Source organism: Cyprinus carpio, chromosome A7 (genome assembly GCF_018340385.1).
Source record: "Cyprinus carpio isolate SPL01 chromosome A7, ASM1834038v1, whole genome shotgun sequence".
Lineage (NCBI taxonomy): Eukaryota > Metazoa > Chordata > Actinopteri > Cypriniformes > Cyprinidae > Cyprinus > Cyprinus carpio.
Window position 1 is genome coordinate 43,537,006 of NC_056578.1, and position 23,178 is coordinate 43,560,183.

A 23,178-nucleotide genomic window follows, 5' to 3' on the forward strand; every position below is an offset into this window, starting at 1 on the left:
TGATAGTAAATACATAGAAAAAGATCTCAGACTGAAGAACTCTGCTCCATACTAATAAACCGTAACAGATTGAATAAAGTCTGATGAGATAAATCTAGAGTTCACTTGCAAGGTTACACTTATTAAAGTCAAAATAAAACTGCATTAGTACAAAATATTAAAATATTGCATAAACTGAATTTAAATAAAGGCCCAAAAACAAGCAAAAAATTCACTGTTCAACTTGCCTTTATTTAGAATTGAAACTTAAGCTAAAATATTAAGAATAGACGCTCTTTTATCGAGAAAGTGGGTGACTCTTAAAAGAGCCTTTGTGTGTGAGAGCTGCAGCGGCCTTGGTGCCCTCAGACACGGCGTGTTTGGCCAGCTCGAAAAATAACGGCTGGAACGAGAGCCAATCACATGCGGCTAGATTATAACTCCGCCCACAGCTCCATGTTTGACCGACACCCCTCACCCGACTCAGTTTCCTTTCTTTAAATTCCCGCTCTTTTTAATAATTTATTCTATACAAATAAATGCGTGTTAAATATCACACAGAATCAATATCAAACTGTAATGTTTAAAACCTCTAATAAACCCACTGAGAGAATTTGGAGAAAATAAAACATTAACGATTAGACACTTAATGTTCCTCTGTTGTCCTACCAACTGAATGTTTTCTTTTGATTGTCAATTCTATTAAAAAAAAAAAAAAAAAAAAAAAAAAAAAAAAAGACAAAAATAGACAACCCCCATTGTACACGCTTCTAATAACTAAATTTATTATTATATGAGCTCATATTCTAAGAGTAAGTTTTGGGTTTAGAATCAAAGAGAGCAACACAGACATTATATTAGTTATTACGGTTTACTCCAGTCTATGCTTTATTGACTGGAGTTTTATTGTTAATTTTCACATTAAACACCAACATTACATTAACTTTGTCTCTTTATGTGAGAGTGTGGGTGGCTCTTAAAAGAGCCGTTGTGTTTGTTGTTTACGGTGCTTAACCTCCGAAACCGTACAAGGTGCGTCCCTGACGTTTGAGCGCGTACACAACGTCCATGGCGGTGACGGTCTTTCTCTTGGCGTGCTCGGTGTAGGTGACGGCGTCGCGGATCCCGTTCTCCAGGAAGACCTTCAGCACCCCGCGGGTCTCCTCGTAGATCAGACCGGAGATGCGCTTGACTCCGCCGCGGCGAGCGAGACGACGAATGGCGGGTTTGGTGATTCCCTGGATGTTATCACGCAGAACTTTACGATGACGCTTAGCGCCTCCTTTCCCGAGTCCTTTACCGCCTTTACCTCTTCCAGACATGATCAAGATGCTTTCTTGTTTCAGTCGAGCGGAGTCCTTTGAAACTAATAAAAGAAAGACAGTGCAGGGAGGCCTTTTACATTTGCTTACAGGACCTGACTGAAACCAGCGCGCGTCACATGGCGCACCCCTCTTTGCTCGTTAGAGCAGGAAACAATGAGGTTTAATCCAAACCCTGATCTAACGATGTCTGTCCTGTGTTTCATATTAAAATCCATGTTTTAAAGCATTTATAAGATCATCTGCATCATGTTTACATGCGTTTGTCAGATCAAACCCCGTCCAGCTGAGATGATGCTGCAGTGTTTTCTGAACTTGTGTAAGGTTTTCAATCAAACAATTATCAGAAGAATCCTGCCTGAAGTGAACTAACAAATAAATAAATCTTTGAAGATTGTTTTAAGAAGAGTATAATCTATCTTAAATTGCAAAATTGTGGACTTGAATTGTACTTTGTGGAGTTTTTGTCTTCAGGAGATCTTGTTGACCAAAACAAAGCATGACTACAAACAACAGCAGAGGAATACAGCGGAGCAAGTCTGAGAACTGTTGGAACAGACTTCTACAGAACCTTGCTAAAAACAACAAGAAAGAAGTTTTTAAAACTTGTGTTCAAATCATAGTTGATTCTTCAAACAGATATTAATACCCCTGCTGGTAATGCTGTACCCCTGGATTATATATCAGGAAACTTTCCTGTTATTTCTACTTTTAAGACACCTGAAATTCAGGAAAATAATTAAATCACTGATGAATTAAAATGATCTTCAGATGGCTATGATGATATTTCTGTATTTCTTTGTCAAGCAGGTGAAATGTTCAATATTGTAGCCACTTGTTCACATTTTTCTCTTTCTTTGAAAACTGTCATTGTACCAGAGGATTTAAAAATAGCTAAAGTTATTCCTCTGTTTAAAGAAGATGATCTGTAATGTTTTAACAACTATAGGCCTATATTTATTTTGCCATGTTTCTCAAAAAATGTAGAAAAAAAATGTATATAATTGGATATTTGTTTTTTTTTCACTTAGACTCACATTCTATTATTTAGCATCAATTTGAATTCTGAAGAAAAAAAAAAAAAAAAAAAAATGTTGCTTTTTTTTTTATTTTATTTTATTTATTTTTTTTAAATGGTTGAAGAATTACATTTTTAATAGAAGACAGTTTGTTTGTTTCAAAGGTTGTTATTCCAGCAAACAAAATCTACTCTGTGGGGTTCCTCAGGGCTCCATACTTGGACAATTGCTATTTCTTATTTATGTAAATGGCTTGTTGAATGTTTCAAATATTTTTACTCCAGTAATGTTTGCTGACGACACAACCTTAGTTCTCTCTCACATGTCATTTTTGGTGTTAAAAAATATAACTTAAGGATTTATCAAAAATTACTACTGAGTCTACTGAGGTGCATCAAGGTTCAACAACTAAATTCTTTGGAGTTTTTGTTGATGAGACTTTGAGTTGGAGGGAATAAATCGATTACGTGAGCAGAAAATTACATAAATCTACATAATAAGGAGGGTTAGGAATCTTGTTACTACAGAGTGTCTTCTTACACTTTACTAAAGTTTAATTTATCCATATCTTTCATATTGTAATGTAGTTTGGTCAAGTACATTTTCTACTACTCTTAAAAAATCTTTATTCTTCAGCAGCGTTTTGTTAGGATTGCATCCTGATCAAACAAATATACTTCACCTTCTTTTTCATTTCATAAACTTCAGATTCTTACTATCTATGATAATAATAATTTTCAAATATGTGTATTTATGTATAATATATATTCAAGTGAGGGTAACATAACCAGAGCAGTTTAGAATGTATTTCAAAGTAAATTCACAGGTTGACTGTTATTTAACTCATCGATTTTCAAGTTTTTATCTTCTTAAAGATCTCACTTGTAGAGGTCAATACTTGATAAGAGTTAGGGGTATTAAATTATGGAATGGTTTATCCCACCTTGCAAAAAAAAACAAACAAAAAAAAAAACAAAGTTCCTCTTTTAAAATGTTATGAAAGATGTATAGAGGAATATTGTAATGCTGCCATGTAATAGTGTATTGTACAGAGCCCCCTACATGACATGCAAGAAAAAAATAAATAAATTGTGTGCACAATTTACTAATTCATTCCCTCAATGTACTAAAACGTGCACACGATTACTATTGCGTTCCCTCGATTTGCTAAATCCTGTATGTCATGTGCTGGTGTCCGTAGCATTGTGTCTTGTTTTTTTTTTTTTTTTTTTTTTTTTTCTCTCCTTTGACTTTCCTGCCGTCATGGTTGTCTACAGCTAAAGTAACGCCCATCAAATTCAAAGAAAAGCGGAGAGCTTCAGATATCATATCAAACATTAAATCAGTTGTTCTTAATTCCCCCATAAATAAACACCTATTATAACAAAATATATCAAACATTAAATCAGTTGTTCTTAGTTGTGCAATAAAGATAACAATTCTGAAAGACAAAATTACAAATTACAAATGCAAATCTAAAAAACAAAATGAGTATATTATTATAAAAAGTAAGAATTGAGTAAGTATTATTTGAAAACAAAATAAAATATCAGAAAACACAATGAGAAATCAGACAAGCCGGAAGAGGTAGGTATAGTTTGAGACACAGCCATTGGTTTGGGATTACTCACCGCTGACTAGACGAGACATCTGTCAATCAAACTATACAGAAATAACCATCTGAAGAACTGCAGAGTCATGGTAGAAAGTTCAGAAATGGTCTTAAAGTAGCTCAGTTTAAATGTATTGTATGAATTGTGCTTAATAAAACATGTTATTGTAGTAATTAAATTTATATTTTTTTTTTTTTTTTTTACTACTTTTTTTATAGTGTTGTTTAGGTTTTGACTAGCTTGATCCCACATTCCAGAGCAGAAAAAGTGCCAATAAGGCAGATTATTTGCACAAAGTGTAAACAGACACTCAGTATGTTTTATTCATTCACGGAACACCAAACTGCTCTGTGGGCGCCGCAGCAAAAAATAGCTACCCACTGCTCCGGGTGTGTGTTTACTGTGTTTGTGTGTTCACTGCTGTGTGTTTGCGTGTGTGCACTTAGGATGGTATGAATGCAGAGCACAGATTCTGAGTATGGGTCACCATACTTGGCCTCATGTCATGTCACTTTCAGTTCACACGAGGCTGTCAAGTTCCTACCCCTACTTCCAGGAAGCATGGGGAAGGGAAACCCTCCCAAAGAAATTAAATTGTCATATTACTAATAAGTATTTTTTGTTGACATATATCTACATAATCATGAAGGTCTCTAGAATCATCCAAACCAAACAAATCTTACGGGAGATCTATAGTTTTTTGTATACTTAGTCAAAAGTCCGAGCAGGAGCTATAGTTGCCGGTGGGCAAATAACTTGTAAGTACATATCATGTAAATGGGGTATAATGTGTTAACCAATACCAATTCAGCTTTAACCAAGGCAATACCTTGACTGAGGTGCCCTTGAGCAAGGCACCGAACCTCCAACTGCTCCCCGGGCGCCGCTGCATAAATGGCTGCCCACTGCTCCGGGTGTGTGTTCACTGCTGTGTGTGTGCACTTTGGATGGTTTAAATGCAGAGCACAAATTCTGAGTAGGGGTCACCATACTTGGCTGTCACTTCACTTCTTCACTTTACTTCACTAAGTAATGAGTTTACATTTACATTTTTATATGAAATCACCTACTACAGTCAGCCATTGAATACTCTGAGCCTAAAAAAAAAAAAAATTATCGTATATATATATAGTATATATATATATATATATATATATATATATATATATATATATATATATATATAATATTTTCTTAATTCTATTTATTTTCATTTACCTAACACACTTCTAAGAATGAAAATACCTGAATATTCAATAATAAGCAAACTAATAAACAAACAATCATGGGTGCAGCCCACACCTGATAATTATAAAAAAAAAAAAAAAAATCATATATTTTAAAAAATAATATAATTCATTTAATGGATATCAAATACTTTTGTCAGGGTTAATCCACTTGACCTAATCAATATGTACCTATTCATAAAATATGTGATATTTTACATATTTAAATCGCAAAGTATAGTGCACAAATATGTTTATTTAAATTTATAAAACTACTTGTACTTTCACTGCAGTACTCTTTGTAGGCTACTTAAACTAAAAGTTCACCCAAAAATGTAAATTGTCATCATTTAGTCTCCCTCAAGTTTCAAACCTATGAGATTATTTCTTCTGTTGACCACAAAAGATATTTTACAGAATGTTGGTAACCAAACAGTTAAATGTGTTATTTCCTTTCAGGTAAACCTTTTTTTATTGTATAGATGTAATCTTTTGATCATTCTATTTTCAAATAAGAAACTATTAACAGAAAAAAATAATTTAAAAAAAAAAAAAAAAAAATATATATATATATATATATATATATATATATATATATATATATATATATATAGTGCAACTGGGTTAATGATCATCATTTAAAACATTTTATGTTTTGCATGTATACTTTTGTAGTAAATGGAAACTGAAACTTAAAACGCATAGAATATAGACGCAGACAGAATTCCTTCCAAATGTGAAGGCAGTGTTATTTGCTATGTGTTATGTTGAGCGTTCCAATGGAAACTGTCTCATTCAGTGTGATGTAGGTGGCTCTTAAAAGAGCCTTTGGGGTTTAATGCGGCTGATGCAGCGGCGGGTTTAAGCGCGCTCTCCGCGGATACGGCGCGCCAGCTGGATGTCTTTGGGCATGATGGTGACTCTCTTGGCGTGGATGGCGCACAGGTTGGTGTCCTCGAACAAACCGACCAGATAAGCCTCGCTGGACTCCTGCAGGGCCATGACAGCGGAGCTCTGGAAGCGCAGGTCCGTCTTGAAGTCCTGGGCGATCTCTCTCACCAGCCGCTGGAACGGATCAGCAGCTCGGTGGACTTCTGATAGCGGCGGATCTCTCGGAGAGCCACGGTCCCGGGCCTGTAACGATGGGGCTTCTTGACGCCGCCGGTGGCTGGGGCGCTCTTCCGGGCGGCTTTAGTAGCGAGCTGCTTCCTTGGGGCTTTACCACCGGTGGATTTACGAGCCGTCTGCTTGGTTCTTGCCATTGCTGAAACAGACTCTAGTTCTGCTCTGCTGGAGTAGAAAATGCTGCTCTGTGTTACGCGCCTGCTTTTAAAGCCTCATACAACCATAGCTTATGGCGTCATAAAAGTGCAGAGGCCTGTGATTGGCTAATTTGTGACGTCTGCGTATAACTGTTAACCAATGACTGGGCACCTTCTGTTTTCAAACAGAACTGGTTGTTTCCCTCTCAAAATGCGTGGTGTTTATTACTTTGTTTTTATAGTCTATGTACTTTACGCAAACACTCTACACTAATACACTCGTTTCCTACTACATTGTTTTATATAATCCTTGTGAAATATATATTTTTTTTCTTTAATTTAAATGGTTGTGTTTTTGTTATTTTTATTTATTATATATTTTTTTTTTTTTTGGTTGTGTAAAATAATATCCAACTGTTGATTGTATTTATTTTTACCCACAATAAACATTTGTATTTTTAAATGAATAGATAGATAATGGCAAAAAGAACAACAACAAAAGTTAAAGAAAAGCGCTCTTTAAGAGATAAAATGGGTGGCTCTTAAAAGAGCCTTTGGGTTTCAGAAACACGCTTGTATCGGTTTACTTGGCTTTGGCGGGTTTCTCGGTCTTCTTGGGCAGCAGCACGGCCTGGATGTTGGGCAGCACGCCGCCCTGAGCGATGGTCACTCGGCCCAGGAGTTTGTTGAGCTCCTCATCGTTGCGCACCGCCAGCTGCAGGTGACGGGGAATTATGCGGGTTTTCTTGTTGTCTCTTGCGGCATTTCCAGCCAACTCCAGGATCTCAGCGGTCAGATACTCGAGCACAGCCGCCAGATAAACGGGAGCTCCGGCACCGACGCGCTGTGCGTAGTTCCCTTTACGAAGAAGTCTGTGAACACGACCGACGGGAAACTGCAGCCCTGCTCTGGATGAGCGAGTCTTGGCCTTCGCTCTCGCTTTGCCACCTGTTTTGCCTCTTCCACTCATTGTTGATGTAAAACTCCTACGTTTATAATGTAGAAATGATGAGTACGTGAGCCCCGCTCTACTCTATTTAAAAGAGCGTGCGAGTCGCCCATTGGTTTAGAGTCTGTAAGATTTCAAACCAATCGCTGAACTTCCTCCAAACACCGACCGCCGAAGCCACGCCTCCACAGCCTGCGCGCGGATTGTGCAGCTTTAGATTTAGAAAGAAAACGACAGTAAATTGTGAATTTTTGCTGTGTTATTTAGTATTAATTGTCAAGGCAAAAACTCTTAAATGTTTTTAACATAACTTAATTAAGATAAATTATCCATTAAAGCTTTTAATATACATGAACAACTTTGTAGCTTTTCTAAATGTAGTCAATATGTAAAGCATTGTGAGTCAAGGTAACCTCAGATACACAGTACTAATAATTCACCTAAAAAAATATTAAAAGTGCAGGCTAATAGAGTTTTGCTCTTTCTTACGAGTTTGTGGGGTGGCTCTGAAAAGAGCCGTTGGGGAATAAAACAGTAGTTTTTTACTTCTTCTTGGGAGCTGCCTTTTTAGGCTTGGCAGCTTTAGGCTTTGCTGTCTTGGGTTTGGCAGTCTTGGCCTTTTTGGGGCTCTTGGCTGCTTTCTTAGGCGCTGCGGGCTTCTTTGTCTTCTTGGGGCTCTTCGTGGTCTTCTTAGCGGCTGCAGCGGCGGGGTTCTTGGCCTTCTTGGGTGATTTCTTAGCGGCGGGCTTCTTTGCCGCTGCGCTCTTGGGCTTCTTGGCAGCAGCGGGTTTCTTGGCCGCGGGCTTCTTCGCTTTAGGAGCTGCTTTCTTTCGCCGGTTTCTTCTTGGTCTCGGTTTGCTGCTTGTTGATCTTGAAGGAGCCGGAGGCACCGGTTCCTTTGACCTGCACCAGGGCTCCTTTAGTCACCAGGCTCTTGATGGCGAGCTTGATGCGGGAGTTCTTCTTCTCCACGTCGTAGCCGCCGGCAGCGAGAGCTTTCTTCAGGGCGGCGAGAGACACACCGCTCCTCTCCTTCGATGCGGACACGGCTTTAACGATCAGATCACCGACAGCTGGACCTGCTTTCTTGGCTTTCACAGCGGACTTCTTCTTGGGTGCTTTGGCCGGCGGGGCGGCTGGAGCTGCTGGGGCGGTTTCTGCCATCTCTAGTAATGGATTTACAGTCGTCTAAACGCTTTGTTCAGTAATGAAATAATTGCGGGCGGCGCTGTGCTCTTAAAAAGGACATGAGAACCTTATAGACTCAACTCGATCGCTCTGCGACTGTGCGCCTCCAGAAGCGCCTCACTCTTGTGTTTTCTTCTCTTACATTTTGGGCAAAACTGGATGGGTGAAGTGGTTTACGGCAGTAAAATTATAGGGAACACCAAGCAGAGATCTGCAGCTTTCTCTGGAGACTAAAAGACGCGACGAGGAAATGTTTATTTTGTCCCTGTCAGAACGAATCAAAGGCGAGCAGCAGCTACGGGAAAAAGTCGCGTGTAAATTCGATGCCATGTTTAAGTGAAAAGTTTGATAAAGAGTGAAATCGTCCTCTGTGTGTCCAGCAAACAGTTTGAAACTCACTTTAGTGAGATGGACATCACCGAGGGACGTGAGGAGTGTTTCATACAGTCACTGTTTTGGTCTGTTTGAAGCACATACTGTAGACCTCATCCAGAGTGTTATCTTTGATCATCAGATAATCTGTGGATTTGTTATATCATTTAGATAAATGATGAAATTTGAAATTGGATTTATTCACCAATTTGTTGCATTTGTGCCTAAAATTGTCATATGGTGTGACATTAAAGTTATTCTATATAAAATGAAAATGGAATATACTCTAACTAATTTCAACATAAATCGTTATCATTACTATCTTACTAACATTTCTTTTGTGCAGATTCATTAGATTTTGTATTGTTTTTCTAAATCATCATGCAAAGTCAGTCATCTCTTCTCAGCTTTTCCAGATATTTTAGATTAATCATGTTAAACCCGGTTATAAATCTATGAAAATGCTTGTGACTCTTGCTGATACTATTTCTCTTGTATAATTAAGAAAGTATTTTTACTTGCACAATTCTGAATGTCACACCAAATTATATAGTGTCACGCTATATGATGAACTGCACCACTCCACAATTTGTCAATGCAAAAAAACTGTATATTATTTGCATTCAACATTCAATTAATTCAATTCAGTTAACATTAATAAGACAAAAAAAAAAAAAAAACATTAAATTAAAAAACATAAAAAAAAAAAAAAAAAACTTTTAAAATGATAAGTAACTTAGAAATATGAGTAAATCAAAACCACCATCACGTAAATCAAACACCATCACACTTCAAGAACAATTTAAGTTTAAACAGTAAAAAACAAATCAATTTACAATTAGTTGAATGTTTTAGATTGAAAATTCATAGATATTAGTAAAACCAGATACAGTAAAAAACATATACAGTGTATCAAGATACTGTATTTTTTTTTGTCCTCTCTTTACCTGACATTTCTGCCTGACAGACAAAACATTGCATCTTTTAATAGGCAAAGCATTGCAAATATGGTGAAACATGGTTAAATTAAGTATAAAATTGAAAAGAAATACATTAATTGTATAGGTAATTTAATGTTCACTATTACATTCATTGAGTATGTTTTGAATAGTTATTTATTTATCATTAAAAAGGTGTATGTAATACTGTGTGACAAATATATCATATGGTGTGACTTAGAAAAACAGTCACACCATATGATAGTGTCACACCATATGACGTTTTGTTCAGTTGAGCTAATCTCTTAGTTAACTAAAAACAGCTAGCTTATACTTAGCATGTAAATTGCCACATGGTAGGAATGATTTTTAAGAATTAATAACTAAAATTTGTATAAAAGTGTTTAATTTTTATGTAAAAAATGTCACACCATGAGACACAAAACATTGACCACTAGTGAGCACATCAGCGACAGAGCTTTTTAATTAAAAATTAAAAAGCCAGAACTCACCTCTTGACCTTGCAAACCACTCCAGAGATGACACTGCAACTTTCTGGTTGAGTGTGGACTTCTTCATCATAATGATGTCCAAATTATTGCCCGTTCAAAATATAAATTGCAGTGTCACACCATATGATGGCCATTTTACGGACAAAATGTGTTTGGCCAGAACTTGCTTTAAAATCATACACAAACATCAACACTTTCTGGGTCTGTTGGAATAGCCTAATTCTGTTAATAAACTGTAAATCTATCAATTATTTATACTTTGCTGATATATATTGTCATAGTAAGGTCACACATATCCCGGACAGTCAAACCACATGACAATTTTGATATTTAGATAAAAATTTGAAGTAGAGATCTTTATACACCAACTACAGCTATGGTATGCTGTAATCGTATCTTGTCAGAGGAACAACATGAAGATGTATATTTTTAACAAATACTCATTTTTATTAGGTTATGACATCATGGACGAGTAGAATTGCATGTCATGTCTCCCACCCATATATACACCCCTGTATACAAGTAATACAGGGAATTTATTTCTCAGATGTATGTCTTACTGGGATTCTGCTTTGTCCTCCCCAGTTAATAAGCTGTTCTAACTAACTTAAATAAAAAAAATAACTTTAAACAGTTTACGTTTTACTGTACTAATACTTAAATGACAGTGATGCTTCAGAGTTGTGCTATAACAACTCATGATAATTTTCCTTTGGATTTTGAGAAGACACTAAACATCCTAAACTTTAAACCACCAACTATCAGATGAGCTCTTTTATCGAGAAGCTGGGTGGCTCTTAAAAGAGCCTTTGTGTGTGAGAGCTGCAGCAGAGCTCTACTTGGAGCTGGTGTACTTGGTGACGGCCTTGGTGCCCTCAGACACGGCGTGTTTGGCCAGCTCCCCGGGCAGCAGCAGACGCACGGCGGTCTGGATCTCTCGGGAAGTGATGGTGGAGCGCTTGTTGTAGTGAGCGAGACGAGACGCTTCACCGGCGATGCGCTCGAAGATGTCGTTGACGAAAGAGTTCATGATGCCCATCGCCTTCGAAGAGATCCCGGTGTCAGGATGAACCTGCTTCAGCACTTTGTACACGTAGATGGCGTAGCTCTCTTTCCTGGACTTTCTGCGCTTCTTTCCGCCTTTAGCGACGGTCTTAGTGACGGCCTTCTTGGAGCCTTTCTTCGGCGCGGACTTCGCTGGTTCAGGCATGGTGCTGCTGGAGATCAAAACCTCAATAAACAATGATTCGAGTGAGCCGGACAGAGACATTTATTAACTGATCTATGCTAATTTACACAGAAGTGTAGACTCTTCTGATTGTGTGTTTTCATTGGTCAAACTTATAAACTTGTGTTTAATTGGACAATTCGAAGAATCTCGACTGGAACGAGGGCCAATCACGTGCGGTTAGACTATAACTCCACCCACCGCTCGATGTTTGATCGACACCCCCACCGATTCAGTTTCCTTTGTTTCAGTTCCCGCTCTTTTTACATCAGAAAGCTTCATTGCCAGCTACGTTTACTACAAGGAATTTGTTTTGGTGGTAGTACATAATAGAGACAACAACAACAAAACACAGATAATACAAAAATTGTAAAGACATGTGAATAAAATACTCATACGTATCTATCTATCTATCTATATAACTGACCAAAAATTGTATGTACAGTTGTGGTATATTGATGGAATAAAATAGAAGATGTGGTAGTTGTGTTGGGTTCAAGTCCCCTTTCATCGAGTCTGAGTTCAAAATGGGCCGACAACACTGCTGTTTGCAGATATGGGCATAAATACATGGATATGTATTTAAAATAAAAATAGAAAATACTGAGTGGAAAAATGTATTTAAATACAAAAACACATTATTATTATTATTATTTTTAATATATACAAAATACACATGAAAATGATGGTGACATACAGTTAACCTAATATATATATATATATATATATATATATATATATATATATATATATATATATATATATATATATAGATATATTGTTTTTTTTTTTCTTTTTTTTTCACATTAACATATATTTGCATAAGTAGGTGAACACAATCACCTGATTGTGTAAATATGAATTGTTTTGATTAAGCACTAAGTTTGCGCTAAAATTAAAAAAATTTACATTTACAAAATGAACCTGCAATAGCAGAAATAATGAGCAACATAATGGCCCATGTTTAACAAAAACATTAACTAAGAGAAAATGTTTAACAGGGGAAGAAAATAAAATAAAAGAGAGATTTTTTTTCAGTTTAGTGTTAAACATCTGTTATCATATTCATATGTTTTGTTCTAATGTCACAAGACATAATCTCATATGTACTGAGTATTACACGATTCGGGGCCCCCTCGGTCCAGTTGAACTCTAAAGTCAGTCCTGATACATGTCAAGTATAAAAGCCTTGTCTGTTAGGCCGGACATACACTGTGTGATCAGCATCGTTTTTGTTAAATACCAACTCTCACTGTATGAGTAAATCTCATGCAGTGTAAAACCAAAGGTCAGAATTTATGATCTCACACTATATGGTCCAGTCATGGAGTTGCACGGCCCACACTTTATGAGTGCTGAACTAGGTGATGCACAACATCAGCGCCGCTGACTAGCACAAAGCATTTTACATATTTTGAAAATACAAAAATGCTAATCTTAAATGTATTTAAATACAAAATAGATTAGATTTTTTTCCCTATGGCTTTAAAATACAAAATAATATTTTGTATTTCGAATGTGCATTTTACGTGTATCTGAAATACTGCCCACCCCTGGCTGTTAGTATCTTAAGCATTTTTTTGGGAAGTCGTGGCCTAATGGTTAGAGAGTCGGACTCCCAATCGAAGGGTTGTGAGTTCAAGTCTCGGGCCGGCAGGAATTGTGGGTGGGGGGAGTGCATGTACAGTTTCTCTCTCCACCTTCAATACCATGACTTAGGTGCCCTTGAGCAAGGCATCGAACCCCCAACTGCTCCCCGGGTGCCGCAGCATAAAAATGGCTGCCCACTGCTCCGGGTGTGTGTTCACTGCTCTGTGTGTGTGCACTTCGGATGGGTTAAATGCAGAGCACGAATTCTGAGTATGGGTCACCATACTTGGCTGAATGTCACGTCACTTTCACTTTTTTTTTTCTCTCTCTGTGTTCCTGATGTTCCTAGAGATTCAGCTAAGGTCATTTGTGTTTAATGTAACTCAAATCTAATGAAAACATTTACAGTAGGCAGGTGGCAAATTAAGCGTTTTTAGCTGGAATGGCTTATTGTTGGATCTCAAAGATTTTTAGAAAAAAGTGGGCAATACTACAGGTTTTATTTTATTCATCATTTTTATTGATTATATAACATCCAATACTGAATATTTAATTGTGTATTATCTTGTTTTTGCATTTGGATTACCTTTGCCTTCATCTTAACACTCATTTAAACCTACTCTTAAAAAAAACCCTAATAATTTAGTAAGAAAATCTCAGAATATGTATTATAAAATTGTGACATATTAATGCCAAAATGCCAATAAGTAATTTACACAAAGTGTAACTAGACATTGCTTATGTTTAATTCCATAGTAAGCACAATTCATTCAATACATTTAAACGAAGCTACTTTAAGATCATCTCGGAACTTTCTATGGCGACTCTGCTGTTTTTCGTATGGTTCTTTCTGTATACGCTGATTGACAGATGTCTCGTCCAGTCAGCAGTGAGTAATCCCAAACCAATGGCGCTATCTCAAATTATATCTACCTCTTCTGTTTTGAACGATTTGTCGTTGTGTTTTCTGAAATGTTATTTTGTTTTTGAATTTTTCATTGTGTTTTCGGATTTGTTATAATGTTTTCTGATTTTTTTTTTTTTTTTTTTTTTCTGAATTGTTATTATTTTTTTTTTTTTTTTTATTTTTTTTTTTTAGATTTGCATTTGCGTTTGTAATATGCTATGTTGTTTTCATAATAGAAATCGGTTTTGCCCTTCTCGGCCACCGTACTTTCTTGAAGCGGAGACCATGGGTTCGTAAGGTAAACTATCACATTATTCCATGTAAACTCCACATTTGGCGGCTTAGTCGCGGTGAAAGTGAAACTTTAACGATGCATAGTGCTTGAAGCCACGTTCCATGTAAATGTTTACGGCCACATGAAGCTGTTAGAAAGCCCATGAGGATTTCCTAGAAGCAAGGATAAAATAACATTTTGTGTACCCACCCTAACAAAGTAATTAGTGTAATCTTACCATATCCAAAATCTTGCTCACTCTGCTGTTATTTTAAAGATTAAATACACTAGAATTTTACTGAATAGTACGTGGAGAGACGTTTTTAATTAAAATATTCAAATTAATCAAGGATTTATTGACTTTTACTGCACCTTATTTCGAAATGTACAGAAATACGTGCTTTCATATGTCCTTTAAATATGATTATTTCATTTATTCACTATACTATTTATTATTAATATCTCATTTCAGTTTTAGTTTGGCTCTAGTTTTGTATTTATTCCAATTTATATGAAAAGGTTTATGTAGCGTGGATTAAAATGAATTTACAGAGTGAATCTTTTTTTTTTTTTTTTTTTTTTTATTGTAAGCTACATACCCCCTTATTGTGGTTTATTTCTCCTCTTGGTTGTCTTACCCTCGTGTTTTTTTATTTATTTTTATGTATGTATTTATTTATTTATTTGTTAATGGTTTCCTGAAGGTGATTGTATATTTTCATCCAATTTCTTGAATAAAAGCTCGCCATGTGACTCGCGGTGGTTTCACTTAGGTCCTGTAAGCACATGTAAAATGCCTCCCTGCAGCGCTACTTTCTTATTCGTTTACGTCGTTCGACCGAAACAAGAAACAACTTCATCATGTCTGGAAGAGGCAAAGGCGGTAAAGGACTCGGGAAAGGAGGCGCTAAGCGTCATCGTAAAGTTCTGCGTGATAACATCCAGGGAATCACCAAACCCGCCATTCGTCGTCTCGCTCGCCGCGGCGGAGTCAAGCGCATCTCCGGTCTGATCTACGAGGAGACCCGCGGGGTGCTGAAGGTGTTCCTGGAGAACGTGATCCGCGACGCCGTCACCTACACCGAGCACGCCAAGAGAAAGACCGTCACCGCCATGGACGTCGTGTACGCGCTCAAACGACAGGGACGCACTTTGTACGGTTTCGGAGGATAAACACCGTAAACGATAAACACAACGGCTCTTTTAAGAGCCACCCACACTCTCACATAAAGAGACGAAGTTGAAGTGTTGTTAGTGATTTTATGTTGTGACATTATGTGGAAGTAATAAACGCATTTTAGGCTAATTTAATGCTGACATGTTAGTGATGGGAAGTTCGGCTCTTTTCAGAGAGCCGGCTCTTTTGGCTCAGCTCCCAAAGAAGAGCCGACTCTTTCGACTCCCGAACGGCTCTTAATTGAGGATTTTTTTTGTAGGCCTTTATTTTTACCATAACTTTGCAAAAATTAATGGTTTGTGTGTTGAAAACCCTTTCATGTGCAGTATTTTTTATGAGAATCCTTATAATTGCCTAATTTTGTGCATTTATTTTGTTACAAAACCATTAATTTTGTTTGTTTTGTTTAATATTTTAATCAATCATTTTATTGCACAAATTAACAACAAAACAGCAAATAAATCCACAGAACAGAACTAGAACCAAACTCAAGCAAACAGTATTAATGTCCTCAGTGAAGATTGGCATTCAAAAAAAACAGATGCCTCAGCTTTGATGGACTGATCATATTTCTTCTATCTGTGATTATCTGCCCTGTTTCACCCCCCCCCCTCTCTGTTTTTACATAATGGTATGATCCCATATCCTCACATCTGATTGGCCGCGATGCGATTGCTGACCAATCAAAACAAAGCTCTGCCTTGAGGTAAGCGGCGAAAGGAAAAAAAACTGGGAGCCGGCTCTCACTCGATGCGAGCCGGCTCTTCTGATTCACTACACAGCATCGGCTCTCAGAGCCGCATCTTTTGCGCATGACACATCACTATGGCTCTCAGAGCCGCATCTTTTGCGCATGACACATCAATATATATATATATATATATATATATATATATATATATATATATATATACTAAACACTTAACCTAATTTCCAAAGTGAAGCTAGTTTGTTATGTGTTTTTTTCAGAGTCGCACACTTGTTTCACATGGCATTTTTCTTGTATTTGCTATGAAGTTATTTTGCAAAATAAATAAATAAAGCAATCCGATGGTAATGGTGCTTAGAGCAGAACAGAGATTGGCAGGATAGTGTTTTTTGTTTGTTTAATTATTTGAATAGAATTGACTCACATGATCAAAAGAAGAAATTTAGAAGGCAGTTGTATTAATTAGCAGAACAACAGAAGATAATAAAAAGTGTCTAATCGGTATTCGGATAATTCCTTTATTTGTTTTGGTTTTTACAACGGAAAAACGAATAAACTGTTCGTTTTGTGCATATTCCACCATATTCATGAACATAAAAAACAAATCTGAGACATATTTTTAGTTTGTTTTCCTCAATATTTATTTAAATGCATCAAATAAATATACAATAAAACCAAAACGAAAAATAAATTATTTTTATTGAAAAAGTGCGTTTTAGTCCACCGGAAGTTAAGCTGCAGCCTCTGGCGACCAATGGTGGTATAGCACATTAAGGCCATCTTAAGCACAAGGCGGCTATATTTGATGACACATAGGTTTTCAGTGGCGTTTTCCAGGCATATGTTATGTAGCTAATAATTTCTGTGCAGTGCAGCAGTAACCTATGTACAGTAAATGAAAGAATGGACCTATATAGGCGCGCGCGCGCGTCAGTGCTCGTGTCAGAGCATGCATCTGACAGCGGGAGAGGATTAACCATAGCCTCCGGTTAAATTGATAGTGAGAGAAGCTCCTTTTGCACTTTAATGTGAAAAAAAAAAAAAAAAAAATTGTGCCATTTTGTTTGCTCTGTTCATAAAAATGTTAAACATAGAAGACAAAACTCTTCTACACATACATGATAATAGTTTTTTATAAATATGAGGAGTTTTTATAAAAATGTGTTTTTTTCATTGAACATTACATTCTATTACATAGCAATAGAACTGTGCAAAAAACAATATAGAATGTGTTGTTTTTCAATTTCCATACCATTATAATCCATTAGTTTTTTATTGTTGTTGTTGGTGTTTTTTTTTTTTTAAAAACCATGTTTGGTAACCAGTTAATTATTATTATTATTATTATTATTATTATTATTATTTATTTATTTTTTTTACATTATTTGGTATGACATGCAATGAGATATTTTGGTTTTGATGCAATGAGAGAAGCTCGTTTTGCACATTAATGTTTAAAAAAGTGCCCTTTTGTTTGCACTGTTCGTAAAAATGTTAAACAAATGACAAAACATGTGTACATACAACTCTATATACATGATAGCTGTGTTTACAAAGATAAACCTGTAGAGTTAAACCTGTACTTTTCATTGCACATTACATTAGCTGAGTTTGATAAAAAAAAGTTACAACTACTAAGAGATTGTACACAAATAAGCAAAGTAAGTGTCTAAAATAAAGGTTTATTGTTAGGTTTTTGAATGTAAATTTCATCCTGTCATAGTGACCCATGATAAAAAATAAAAAAAAAAATAAAAAATACAAGCAAACAAAAAACAATAGAACCCTGCCCATAACACAGTAGAAAATGTAATGGATTTATTCCCAGTTAACACATGATGTACCGGTTACGTATGGATTGGTACTTTTTGGTAATTTCACAATTTACCAGCTGGCAACGTAGCTGGCATGTCCTAGGCATGTAATGTTATTACCAATAAAATTATGATTAATATTAATGATTTATATTCATTTCTTAATTTTCTTTATTGAATAATAATAATAATAATAATAATAATAATAATAAAAATAAAAAATCTCTTTCTCTGTATCATTGTTTCTACACTGGTGATTTTTTCAACTAACTTTTTTATTTTTACCAAACAAGGCCATACTCATATTTAGAACATTAGGGGGAAAATATTAAGACCAGACCACTATGGTAATGGTAAAGGAACTAAATAAATAAGATTTTTTTTATAAAGTAATCTATCTGAACTGCAAACATTTATTTTAAAATATACACCCATTCAATTTAAGTTGTATTCCGAATATGTTGAAAATGCAAGACAGAAAAATGTTATTGTCCTCACAATAATTATGAATTACACGAATCACGTAAATGACAGCCCAACTTTCAATTCAAAACGATGGAATTTGACAAAAACAAAGAGAGAATAAAGTTGAAGTCGAGCCGACTGTTGCTATAGAAATTCTTACATTCATTAACAGCAAGTCAAAAGGGGTAAGCTTTCAACTGTATATGCATTTTAGATGCTTATATATGCTCGTGCCCCATCCATGCAATGAACGCATGTTATTGAATATGAGGGTTTTTTTAGGCTTTCTGACCCCAAGGCTCAGCTAATTTCTGCAGTTCTCCAGCTGTGTTCCTTGAATAGTGGTTGGCCGCTAAACTCTCCTTCTCACCGTGCATTAGGACGATAGACACACGTCCTCTTCCAGGCAGATTTGTAACATTTTATGTTGACTGGAACCCATTATTATTACCCTGATGGTGGAAATGTGAATTTTCAATGATTTAGCTTTTTTCTTTCAGCCACTTTCTAATTTGTGAAGTTCAACAATCTTGTTCAGCACATCAGAACTATATTCTTTGGTTTTTTTGGTTTTTTTAGTTGATTTTGGATTTTTATTGGATTTTGTTTTTTTTCTTTTGTAATATTTATGTTATTGCTGGTTGATTCAGTGATCTTTGTCACCCAGGTGTGATGTGATAAAAAAAGAGAAAATAATGCTAATATGATTGGGATTATACTTCAGAGATATTTTAATCAGAAGAATTTCTAGGTATACCAATAGTTGTAGCCATTGTGTAATAGAGAAAAAAATATTTTCATAATGTGATTTTCCCCCACTTTTTTATTTAGCCTATTTATTTATTTATTTTGCTTCAATTAATGGTTAGATTTTTTGGAAATTTTTGAATGGAGGATCAAATGGATAAACAACTAAAATAGACTTTAGAGAAATCTAATTACTTCTAGATACATTAATAAAGGAAATTTAATGGTAAGTATTTTTTTATATAAAAACATAAATATGCAAGCTAATGATGTAGTTGAGTAATTTTGCAGTAAATGGGTAAAGTAGCCTACCACATATCCTCAAAAGCATAGCATCAGATATGTCTTGTATATATTATACAATCGCTCTATGTATATAGCCTATATGTAGACTGAGAAGCACACACAAGAAAAATGTACTTGTTAGAGGTATAATTACTTTGTACATTTATTTGATTTCATGTACAGCACAGTCAGCAAAGCCTTCCAAACCTTTAAATCGATCCTGTGATCAATACCTACCTAAACATATAGTTAATATTGTAAGATGGCAAAAAGATAAGCGGAAACGAGCACACGCTCGTGCTCTATACACTGTTTGCGCCATATGTCTATGGTTTGCGCAGCGGGAACGCTAAACTAAGCGGAAACATAGGAGGAACAGACTGCAACACAACACTGGAAGTAAGGCGCGCGCGCGGTCAAGCTTCAGAATCAGAATTTTTAAATCGCAACCATACTACCCCTTACACTTATTACAAATAAATAAATAAATAAATAACACTAATTATTGTGACAAATTACGTTAAATTGATGTGCGCATGCCCAGCAGCCACATGTTTAGTATAACGTTATGGTTACTGTGCGTTCACACCAGACGCGACTTGCGCGAATAAATCGCGCTATTCGCGCGTAGTTGGACGCTTGAACATTTTGAGTTCATTCGCTTCATTCGCGCGTGAAATTCGCTTCATTCGCGCGTGAAATTAACACAACAGACGCGAATTCGCGTCATGGGAGGGGCTTCTGCCAGTTGAGTTCACGCAGCATTGTGATTTCAACCACCATTTTTATTCGGATAGTTTTCAAAAATATTACTGTTATCGTGTCATGAAAGTTAATTTTAAAAGTATTTCGGCGAGAATGTAGTTGTTTTAAACTCAAATATGCGGTTTATTTATAAAAACAGCGTCCATTTAAAAAAATGTGTTTCGCCGATTTCGGAGACGAGCTCCATGCGATCAGCGGGAGCTCAGTGATCATGTATCCGCCTAGAGCAGTCTCAACTCGGCTAGTCCTTCTGACATTTGCCGCTGGCTCTGATGTCTCTTTAGTGGTTCAAGATAAAATATAATTCACTTTCTTCCAAGCAAGATCCTTTTTATTCCTGTTTCTGTAGAAGTATGAAGAAGTATCATATAGCTCCGGGTATCCACATACAGCGATGATGACTTTGTCCTCCATTGTTGTTTCTGATTTTCCCTCCGCTCGCTACGTCGTAATCACGTCACTACCCAGCCAACATTCTATCATGGGGCCCATGTGGGCCCCATATGGGCCGTAAATATGGGGCCTACATGGGTTTGTCCATGGGTTCCATGTGGGCCCCATCTGAATTAGCCCATATGAATCTCATATGGGGCCTGACTGGGGCTAATGTGGGGCCCAACTGGGCAACACACATAAGACCCATATTGGTCCCACTTATGACCCAGCCAACAAAAACAAAGGTGGGGCCTGACTGGGGCTAATGTGGGGCCCAACTGGGCAACACACATAAGACCCATATTGGTCCCACTTATGACCCAGCCAACAAAACAATGGTGGGGCCTGACTGGGGCTAACGTGGGGCCCAACTGGGCAACACACATAAGACCCATATTGGTCCCACTTATGACCCAGCCAACAAAGCAAATGTGGGGCCAATGTGGGCCCCATATGGGCTGTAAACATGGGGCCTAGATGGGTTTGTCCGCGGGTTCCATGTGGGCCCTGTATGAATTAGCCCATATAAATCTCATATAGAACCTAAGTGGGGCCCAACTGGGCAAAATTCATAATCATATGTCTGCTTACAATATACATCTGCTTGAATATTCCACTGTTCATTTATCTACAAAATCACAAAAACATTAAAATGTGCAATTAAAAAAAAAAAAAAAATCAGATATTAAAATGTAAAAGTTCAGTATATCAAATACTTTATTATAATTCAGACATTTTCAATAAAACTTCAAGTTTTTGTAAAATGTTAAACACCAAGATTAGCAGTTTATTTTAAAACAGGTTGATACTATCCCAACGGATGGTTTTACATAACCAAACTTATGTAATATTAAAAAATATTACTAATAAAAACAGGAAAACAGTCAAGAAATGAAAACTTTGACATTACGTACCCTCATGTACTCCAAACCCATTAGGGATGTTCATTTCGGTTGTTTTTCCAAACCAACAACCGACGCTCGTTAACCGATTATTAACCATTAACCAACAATATTATTTTAAATTAGAATTGAATTAAATTAGAAGTGTCTGTGACCCATTAAAAATACTAACATTTGTTTCCCGGGGAATTATTTTTACATGCGCAAAAAGCAACAAACAACTATACATGAGGATTCACATTGTCTTCACATCACACACCTGCTTCGCTTCTGCGAGCAGAGAAAAACATAATAAAGCTAGGCTATATATAGCAAATAAACAGGCCTATACGAGAAATATATTTTTACTTTAATAATAAATTATGAAAATGAATGAAAAAATGCAGAGTTTGGTTAATTTTTGTGCTGCGCGAAAGGAAATGGACAGCAGAAAGCGACATCCTATTTTTCTTTAGGCTTATTTTACGCACAAAGATTTGCTTTTAATTGTGAATGTACACAAATAAAGGCAAACCGTTTACAGTTCTGATTATCTTTATGACTAAAAGGAAAAGTTGCTTCCACTGTTAGAAGGGAAAAAACTCAAGTGATTGTGCTGGTGCAGCATGTGTGCACAAAGTTAAGCTTTGCTACTTTGACAATGCAGCCTGTATATTATCATAATAAAATACAGTCAGTCAAACGTATGGAGAAAAAAAACACACTGCTCAGTTAAAATATGTAATAAAATCTGTGCTGTTAAGTGTTATCACCGCACCGCCATGATGTTATGCAAAACATTTTGTTTTACGTGGATATTGTAACGTGAGTGAAGTAGGCTTTAATGAATAATAATTTGGCATTCAAATACATCGCTGAATATGGAAATATTTGATTTTGTGTCAAATGAGACACCCAACACTGGTATCAGTTTCGTTTTGGCTTGTCATTAATGTTGCTATAACCTTTTATAGGCTATTTTTTATCATTGTTCTTTTTTAAATAGGATATTGTTAATTGAAAGGATTTGTTGTGGATTGAGGGGAACTAAAATAGCATATAACTATGTTTACAGTGTTTATTATAATGTTTGTAAACATTAAGCGTCGCATTAGGCCTCTTTCTGAATGAAATAATAAAATACGACTTATTAATAGGCTACAGCGACTTATGTTTTTTTCCCTTTAAAAAAACAAAAAACTTTATGCGTGTAGTGTAGCCTATTTTAACAATGCAGCAAACCTTTTTAAATATTTTGAAAAATTACTGTAAATAAATAAATGACTTTTTAGACCATTTAACTGATTGTATTAATCGGTCAAAATTCTTAACGGTTGGTTAATGGTTAACCGGTTAAAATGAACATCCCTAAAAACCCATAAGAAATTCATTCATTTTTGGAACAAAACTACACTGGGAACAAAAACCTGGGAAATTTCTGTTGCTTCATTTAAAGTCTGTTCACCCAAACTTCTGATGCTTCCAAACAGTAATAATAAGATGAAAAAAAAGAAAAACTTA

At 36.1% G+C, this 23,178-nt stretch overlaps 4 protein-coding genes and 2 pseudogenes across 4 annotated transcripts; 1 reads left to right on the plus strand and 5 right to left on the minus strand.

The window, feature by feature from the left end:
- Positions 1-974: 974 nt before the first annotated feature.
- Positions 975-1,328, minus strand: LOC109112493 (histone H4). The gene has a single exon (XM_019125405.2). It carries the CDS (start codon positions 1,299-1,301, stop codon positions 990-992), a length of 312 nt encoding a protein of 103 aa, XP_018980950.2. The 5' UTR covers positions 1,302-1,328; the 3' UTR covers positions 975-989.
- Positions 1,329-5,957: 4,629 nt separating this feature from the next.
- On the minus strand, positions 5,958-6,469 carry LOC109067593 (annotated as a pseudogene).
- A 473-nt stretch (positions 6,470-6,942) lies between these two features.
- LOC122134151 (histone H2A-like) lies at positions 6,943-7,439 on the minus strand. The gene has a single exon (XM_042761254.1). It carries the CDS (start codon positions 7,389-7,391, stop codon positions 7,005-7,007), a length of 387 nt encoding a protein of 128 aa, XP_042617188.1. The 5' UTR covers positions 7,392-7,439; the 3' UTR covers positions 6,943-7,004.
- Positions 7,440-7,847: 408 nt separating this feature from the next.
- Positions 7,848-8,595, minus strand: LOC122145705 (annotated as a pseudogene).
- A 2,615-nt stretch (positions 8,596-11,210) lies between these two features.
- LOC109067592 (histone H2B-like) lies at positions 11,211-11,610 on the minus strand. The gene has a single exon (XM_019084514.2). The coding sequence runs from the start codon at positions 11,588-11,590 to the stop codon at positions 11,216-11,218; it is 375 nt and encodes a 124-aa protein (XP_018940059.1). The 5' UTR covers positions 11,591-11,610; the 3' UTR covers positions 11,211-11,215.
- A 3,594-nt stretch (positions 11,611-15,204) lies between these two features.
- Positions 15,205-15,624, plus strand: LOC109109671 (histone H4). Its single transcript, XM_042761253.1, has one exon. It carries the CDS (start codon positions 15,241-15,243, stop codon positions 15,550-15,552), a length of 312 nt encoding a protein of 103 aa, XP_042617187.1. The 5' UTR covers positions 15,205-15,240; the 3' UTR covers positions 15,553-15,624.
- Positions 15,625-23,178: the final 7,554 nt, after the last annotated feature.